The sequence below is a fragment of the Sphaeroforma arctica genome (assembly GCF_001186125.1).
Source record: "Sphaeroforma arctica JP610 unplaced genomic scaffold supercont1.2080, whole genome shotgun sequence".
NCBI lineage: Eukaryota > Ichthyosporea > Ichthyophonida > Sphaeroforma > Sphaeroforma arctica.
The window spans coordinates 1-8,826 of NW_014038478.1; the positions used below are offsets into that span (position 1 = coordinate 1).

Genomic DNA, 8,826 nt, shown 5'->3' on the forward strand with positions numbered 1-8,826 from the left:
CTATATATATATGACATATCTTTATATTTATACATCTATATATATATAGTATACATATATATATTGAATATTTGTACATATATATTGAATATTTTTATCATTATTTTCAATTCCATGATATTATTCGTATCGTTAATATCATAGGATAATAAAGTTTTTATCATTATTTTCATCGATATGGTATCATTATTGCTACGTACTTTTACTTTACATATACGGGTTCGATATAAGTGTGAACACTACTTTAGAATATACCGTGTCCGAACTGGCGGGGGCAAGTATCGTCGGTCGAGTAGTGTTATATCTCGTTGAAGATCAGAAAGTCACGTGCAAATATAAAGGATTTGTTTTTATTCAATATCTATATTTGTGCATACTGATACCTTTGATCTTCGCACGTCGTATAGCCAGTCCCGATATTCCATCTTTGCGTAACTCTTCTCTATTTTATTCATAGGCCTGCGATCTGTGCCGTAGGTATAGTAAGGACTCCAGTGCGTCGGTGCAACCGTGCGATCTATATTATAGTAAAACGTGAAGCTTATGTCAATCACAGTATAACGTTCTTTCCATACAAACCGTGCGACTACCAGGATTGTCGCTCTGATGCGCTTTGTGGGCGTACGTTTTGTGCACAATCCGTATTCTGGCTTCCGAAACAGAGAAAGATTTGTTTTCAATGGTGATATGAATAGGCACGCCTGGTGACGTTCAATCATCAGCTATTTGCACACACACCTCAGAAATAGAATTGATCGAAAATATATGCGTCACTGATAACAATAACAGCTAATGGCACATAAATCATACCTACATCGATCCGATCACTTGATATTACGTACCTATGAATTCGATCCAGCGGCAGAACTCGGTGTTGCTGGTAATTCCAGTTCCTTGAGCTTCGCACAAATGTACATGGATATCCTTCGCAGAGAAAGCCGGTAAAAAAGGCCTAATCAGCGCGAATATCTTGCCAGTTGTCTCCCTACCGCCCTCTCTCGGTATCTTCATGATCCATGACCTGATTTTGTCCAGTTGCAACCTCAATTCCCTCTTCTCCAGCATGAGTTCTAACTGTAATGCCAGCGGTTTGACTGTGAAGTGCTTGTCCGAGCCATTAATCTTCATCGCACATACACCGGGTGGCAAGCTAATGGTTTGTCTCCGGCCCATACTTTTGGGTATACGAATGTGCTGTAAGGAAATCTGTCGGAAGTAGAAACGCGACTGCGCAACCTTCTCCGTAGTTTGATTTGGTACTAGCATCTTGAGATTTGCGGATTGGGTTATTGTTCGAACTGAAAGGCTGTAGGCTCAGTGACCCCTTAGCTCTATGTGCAATGACTTTATATACAAAGTTTGCTCGCCAACAATTGATATCATAATATGAGCTCTAAATTCGCTGAAAGCATATGATTTTAGCCGACTACATAATGATGAGCCAGATGATACACGTGAAAGACCAAAGGCCACAGCCACAGGATTTATTATTTTATACCCCTGCTGGCTGCTGCCGGGAATTAAAAAAATACATATGTGTAGCGGGAGGCTATGTGTTGTACAATGCTACAATACATGCTTCATAGTGGAAATAAAAAGCTGGCTATCATTTCATTGGGTCAGAGTTTTGGCGCCATCTACATTTTAAAAATATCCACCAGAGGCATGGCCTGAAGCTGATGGTCAGTGATGGAGTGATGGCTGATGGAAGTGATGGAGTGATGGGCCTCTGGAAATGTCTGGTCAAACTGCAATTTTTCAATTTTCGCCACAAACAGCAAGTTCTCTCTGACACTGCCGTTTGTCGGAATTACCCTTTGACCGCATCATCATCTTCTAATAGAGGGCCGTGCAAGAGGTTCACGACCACGCAATGCACGGATATGTAAATAAATACTAGAAGGGTATGTAGAAATAGTGTTAAGAATGTATGCTAATGACAACATGAAATAAATAGAACTATCCCTATGTTCCACGTGTACATATTGATTTTCATTAGCTTTCGGTCTTTTAAAAATGTAATCAAATTATGCTGACTGATTTGGAAGCAACCTCGGGTATTTAGTGCTAAGCGATTGAAAAAAGAGAAGCGGGAGATATTAGTACAACTTGTGTAAATATTCAATATCGCTAAAGGTGGCATGATGTTAGTTGAAGAACGATGTATGAACATGAGTATATCAATACCTAATAGTTGAGACTATAAGTTGACTGTTGCGCAACGCGAACCGAACCCGTGTGAAGATTGTGGGAAGTGTTTTCTTTGACACGTAAGCCAGACTTCAAAGAGACGAAGTGACAATTGGTAAAAACATTTGAAAAGGATGGTATCAAGTGTATTATTCCCAAATATCACTGTGAATGTAGCTACATCGAACGATATTGGGGTTCTGTAATGACATATTGCCGGAAGAGTTGCTTATACAACTATGATGGTCTAAAACGGGTACTTATCGATAATTTAAACAGCATTCCATTGGCAAGAACCCGACGCTCTGCACGGCATTCATATATATATATATATATATATATATATGTGTACTCATGAAGAGATTGACGCGCATTGCTGTCGCCTTTGCACAGAGAAAATATACATCACACAGACGGATGCCCAATAGAGTATATCTGAGTATATTTGGATCAATTTTTAAAAATAGAGAAATATTGTAAAGAATAAACTCGAAAATCACAAGATAAATACACGCCCTGAAACCTATGGACATGGGGGTCTCAAATCCGAAGAATTTGAGGGCATTTGCGCACTCCAACGCCTTCATATAGGCTAAAAGGGATCATTTATGGACAATGGCATATTTTGAAAAGTCAAATTTTGAAATACGGATCGGATCAAAAATCCAAAGACTCGTTTGTTCTGGACGATGGGATAAGTTCAAAACCGTCGAGAAATCCCGATTTGAGTATATGTTTGTCAATTCATGTGGTATGTACTGAACTAACTTGGGGTCCCGCTTGATTGTATGCACCATACAATAAAAGGTAGCTCTAGTTAGTCTGTGGACCTTCCAAAGCTGCGATATGAACTTACAGTCTTATTGCGCTCTCTCAAAATTCTTTAATGTTTACAACTGGATACGGACTACGTACGTGCACGACTTCCAGCCGAGGTTGTCGACGCATAGTGACATAGTTATCTAACAACATGCTAAGTCTGTCCAACAACTGGACAGTATGCAAGCCGACCCCTCCACATACTTTCTCTCAATAGAGCCACACTGCTAGTATATATGCCACAGCCGAAACCATACACCATTTCCGGTCCCGTCGGTATACGCCCATATACATTCCCAAGTACAATGGCGTAGCCATCCCCGTGTGTTTTCCCTTATATCATTTCATATTCCGGCTATTTTTGGCCCGGCACTCTTCGCGAGGGATGAATGAAGCCCTGGTCTGGGATCTTGGGTGATTCAGGTGCTGGTTGGGCGGGCGGGGGTGGTAGCTGTGCAGCTGGGTCAGCTGGTGGTAGTGGTGCACTTTCACTACTGTCAGTCTGTAGCTGAGGCTGGCCGAAGCTCTGGTTGCCTGGGGCAAGGTTACCATGGTGACGGGAGCTAGAGTAAGAGCCGTAGCCGCCGGTCTGACTGCTGGTGGTGCTGGTTTTGTCGTATCCTCCCTGTGATGATGTGTGGGGCTGTGCTTGTTGTCCATAGCTACTGCCTGCTTATTGTGTTGTGGAGAGGCGAATGGTTATTATGATTTCCAACTCGTCCGTGGCGAAATCAAACGAAGAGTATTACGGATAAGGATACAAGATACATGTGAAGTAGATTGGAAGAAGAGTATTACAGATAAGGATACAAGATACATGTGAAGTAGATCGGAAGAAGAGTATTACAGATAAGGATACAAGATACATGTAAAATAAATCGGAAAAAGAGTACAATGGATAAGGAGATAAGACACATGTGAAGCCCAGGTGGGAGTCTAGCTCGAAAGTATGAATTGAGAGGAATACATCTCATTCCACACGGAATAGATACTTCAGTCAATGTTACTCTACCAATTCACCACCGAACACAGCACAACGACACAAACCACCCCAGCCGTACAATAATAACGTACCTCGGCTGGAGTGGTTGTCCTGTCTGCACACAACACAACACAACAACACAAACAACCCCAGCCGTACAATAATAACGTACCTCGGCTGGAATAGTCGTCCTGTCTGCCTCGGCCACCATCGTATCTGTCGTTCCGGTCACTCCTGCCATCATGCCTGCGACTGTCATGTCTACCGCTGTCATGTCTACCGCCGTCATGCCTACCGCTATCATGTCTGCTGCCCTCGTATCTTGATGCATCACGCCTGTCCCCGTCGTTTCGGACACTTCGCCCAGTGGCCTCAGCGCCCCACCGCGACGGCTTCTTCTCGCGCTCGCCGCGATCAGCGCCGCGCTCGCTATAGCGTTCACCACGCTCGTCACGCTCGTTTCGGCGTTCATTGCGATCGTTGCGATCGTTGCGGTCACTGCGATCGTGGTCGCGACGTCCGCGGTCATCGTGTCGATCGTCGCGGCGCTCGTCTCGCCTGTCGTCTCGGCCACCGCTGTAGATAGGTGATGTACGCCAGTATGAGTATACGTGTATGAATATGGATGTGTACGTGTGTGAGAAAGATGTGCAGCGATTGACCCCTGGGGAATGGGAAGTACACATGCATGCGGATAGATAAATGTGTGTGTACTGATACGTGACTATATAGATGGACATGTTTAGGTACACAGTGTATTCAGTGTATGATACACTCACAAGTGCATGCATGACAACACCAACCACAGGTGAGAGCACATGCACACAAGACACCCACTTACATATCGGTCGGCTGTCCAGGGGTCTGCGGCGGAGGAGGAGGCTGTCTGCCGTTTGCATACGATGACTGTAGAACGAATATGAGAAAGCAATGATACAGATTAGATAAGGATGCTATGATGGATCGTGGGCGTGAGCGTGGGCGTTGTGTATTGGGGATGAGCATACTAATAGCACAAACGACACGCATATACATGTATACATACAATACAGCAAATATACACACCCATACATGAATATATACTAATAGCACAAACGACACGCACATACATGCATACATACAATACAGCAAATACACACACCCATACATGTATATATACTAATAGCACAAACGTAACACACATACATGCATACATGCAATGCAGCAAATACACACACCCACACACACCCAACCAGTTACCATTCCAACAACCATTCTCCCGTACTTACGTGATGTGAGTTCGAATAACCATCTCCGTGGCCATTACGCGAACGGTGTGACGATGAATCGTGCGCGTGTGCGTGCGCGTTGCTGGCGTGTTGTAATTCACGGTGTGCATTGGGGTCCTTGTTGAAGTTGGTCTTGAAGTAGCCAACCAACTTCTCGAATGTGCTGAACACCAGTCCTCTGTACTTGAACCCGTCGGGGGTCAGGTTCACGGACTGTGGGTGGGCAAGTGCGGTAGGCATAAGTGGTAGGTAGTAGAATATGCACCTGAGATGGGAAGCACATATAGTTGGGAAAGGACGTTATCTATATTTGTAGTAGGTACGTACAGACTTATCAAGAGTGCTCAACGGGACCCTTCAGTGTTCGACACCCACAAATGAGATACACCGCCTGTCAGGGCAGCAGATACAACTGTCAAGCGAGAGCAGCCCAAACCAAAACAGTACATACGTGCACACACATACACGGGTCTTAAGTAGTAAGACTAACGGGTACACACGTACACGGGTCTCAAGTAGTAAGCCTAACGTGTACACACGTACACGGGTCTTAAGTAGTAAGACTAACGTGTACACGCGTACACGGGTCATAAGTAGTAAGACTAACGTGTACACACGTACACGGGTCTTACGTAGCAAGACTAACGTGTACACACGTTCACGGGTCTTACGTAGTAAGACTAACGGGTACACACGTTCACGGGTCTTACGTAGTAAGACTAACGGGTACTCACGTACACGGATGTTAGGTAGTAAGACTAATGGGTACTCACGTACACGGGTCTTGAGTAGTAAGACTAGCGTGTACACACGTACACGGGTCTTAAGTAGTAAGGCTAACGTGTACACACGTACACGGGTCTTACGTGGTAAGATTACCGTTTACACACGTTCACGGGTCTTAAGTAGTAAGACTAACGGGTACTCACGTACACGGGTCTTAAGTAGTAAGACTACTCCAAATGTAAAACGTCACCACCGATCAGAGTACTCAGTATACGGACAAGAAGAAAAGAAGTGTATATTGGCGAGCCAGCAAACCAAACACGTGTCTATGTGCAAACTCGTTCGTTAGATGTCACATCCACAAAAGGCAGGAGATTAGAAGGTCATTCGAAAGTCCGAGAAAGGAAAACCGCATGTATGTATGTAGACAGTTATGTAGACACGGGATGTAGGTATGTTATCAGTTATGTAGACACTGTATGAAAGTATGTAATCACTTATGTAGACACTGGATGTGACCACGTAGTACAAAGGATCGCGTATGGTAGATATGGTGTGTGGTGTGTATGGACATACCTCGAACTTGGGCTTTCTCGAAGGCATGTAGGAGAGCAGCAAACGACCTGGACTTTCGCGGTCCGGACTGTCAAAGAATGGGACAGGGGCAGTGTGAAAATCACCACCCGAATAAAAACTTTTTGGAGGGGTTTGTCCGCTTCTGTGGCAATTCCAAATATAAAGTGCACGTGGCCATATACAAACACACCCTTTGTCCTAAGGTAGAGAACATGCCGCGATAGTGCGCACAAACCACGCATGGTTGGATGTACATCAGTGCACAAACCACTAAACCCTAAACTCACAGCCCACACGTGATAGGGGCACACACCACAATAAACCAACCCACTGATTTGAGTATCACTAGATGTACACTACATACAGAAAAATATGTCCCTCGATCTAGGGAAGCACAGTAGCAAGTACCTGCGCACAAGAAGCTGTGCTGGATGCACATTATACATACACACTTATAGTTCGCCCACCCTACCTGAAGAAGCATTTACACTTACACACTTATACTTGCATTTACACATACACACTTATACTTGCATTTACACATACACGCTGATACTTGCATTTACACATACACACTTATACTTGCATTTACACATACACACTTATACTTGCATATACACACACACACTTCTACTTGCATTTACACATACACACTTCTACTTGCGCTTACACATACACACGTATACTTGCATTTACACATACACACTTATACTTGCATTTACACATACACACTTATATTTCTCCCACCCTACCTGAAGAAGTATGGAATACGCTTTGGCTCGGCTGCCTTTGCCGCAGACAACACGGCAAACATCTCTTCTTGACTGGCAGGCTGAGGTATATGGATTAATGGGAATTAATGCTCGCACTAATTCAAGTATTAATGGGGATTAATGCTCGCACTAATTCAAGTATTAATGGGGATCAATACTAGACTTAATTCAAGTATTAATGGGGACAAATACTAGCACTAATTCAAGTTTTAATGGGGATTAATGCTAGCACTAATTCAAGTATGTGGGTAATGTAGGCAGAGAACATACAGGCGAAGTGTATATCTGTATGGCTGATGAGGATAGTGGCCATGTGCGAATTGAGTGGTTGAAGGCTCTGGTTGCAACACTGGTTTAGAACAGAACAGCACTGTACATCAAATGAAAAGAGACTAACAGTGTAAATATATATACACGCATAAAAATGGTTCTATCTAAAACTTCAGTGTGCGTATGCATTTGTATTTTCACAAGTACATAAAACATGCATACGTACATGTGTAGATATGTCTATACCATTGTGTCTTGTGTATGGTACATGGGCTACATCTATATATGTATGGATGTATAACACGTGTATGGTGCATGGGATACATCTATACATGTATGGATGTATAATACCACTGCGTACATCAGTGTGTAATACATATCAGTGCATAAATATACACAAATGACTCTACTCTAGTGTTTCGCAGGGTTATAGTTGTAGGTGTACATGCACGTACTCTTCAGTAATGTACAACGCATCGGATCATATATACGTGCACAGACACGTACGTATCCACTAATGCACACCATAAATATAGTACAATAGTTCATTATTGAGTGTATAGGCAGACATGCTGTATGGATGTGCAAGCACCTGATGGTATATATCTGCATCTACAAACGCAGTCGTGTGTGTATACCTACAACCATCAACCCGTTGTGTTTTCTAGTTAGCTGTACACGCATTTACCTACATCCAGATCTTTCCAATCGACTCGCACGCTCACATTGTTGTCATGAACAAATACGCACACACACACACACGCACACAAAGCGTTCAACGGAAAGCTCTGGGTGTCTAACTCACCTCGTGGTAGTTCTTAGTGGACTTCACACGCTCCAGTAAATCCGCCAGAGGAAAAACGTATCGAGAAATGATCTCATCCTGAAACAAGAACACAAATCCGCACAGGAAAATTGAGTTAATCGAGTGGATTGCGTGCAAAAGTAGGTAAAGAAAACCAATACAATCTGAAATTCAGTAGGTAAAAAAAGACAATACAATCTGAATGTCAGTAGGTAAAAAAAGACATTTCAATCTGAAAGTCAGTAGGTGAAACTAGACAATACAATCTGAAAGTCAGAAGGTAAAACAAGACAATACAATCTGAAAGTCAGCAGGTAAAACAAGACACTACAATTTGAAAGTCAGTAGGTAAAACAAGACAATACAATCTGAAAGTCAGTAGGTAAAGAAAGACACAACAATCTGAAAGTCAGTAGG

General features: G+C 43.0%; 2 protein-coding genes across 2 annotated transcripts; both read right to left on the reverse strand.

Moving 5' to 3' along the window:
* Positions 1 to 340: 340 nt before the first annotated feature.
* On the reverse strand, positions 341 to 1,455 carry SARC_12114 (hypothetical protein). The gene is made up of 2 exons (XM_014293785.1): positions 843 to 1,455; positions 341 to 517 (listed from the first exon to the last, which is right to left on the reverse strand). The coding sequence occupies exons 1-2, from the start codon at positions 1,264 to 1,266 to the stop codon at positions 351 to 353; spliced, it is 591 nt and encodes a 196-aa protein (XP_014149260.1). The 5' UTR covers positions 1,267 to 1,455; the 3' UTR covers positions 341 to 350.
* Positions 1,456 to 3,045: 1,590 nt separating this feature from the next.
* On the reverse strand, positions 3,046 to 8,491 carry SARC_12115 (hypothetical protein; the record flags this gene model as incomplete). Its single annotated transcript, XM_014293786.1, has 7 exons — positions 3,046 to 3,678; positions 4,164 to 4,567; positions 4,833 to 4,897; positions 5,260 to 5,472; positions 6,562 to 6,628; positions 7,314 to 7,393; positions 8,410 to 8,491. Coding segments are annotated over 7 exons (1,225 nt in total), but the record flags the coding sequence as incomplete, so codon positions are not given.
* Positions 8,492 to 8,826: the final 335 nt, after the last annotated feature.

Bases quoted from the DNA above. Each gene is read 5' to 3' on its own strand.
- SARC_12114 (XM_014293785.1), bottom strand. From the start codon at position 1,266: ATGCTAGTACCAAATCAAACTACGGAGAAGGTTGCGCAGTCGCGTTTC. The intron at 518-842 runs GTACGTAATATC...ACTATAATATAG, and splicing joins CCGCTGGATCGAATTCATAG to ATCGCACGGTTGCACCGACG.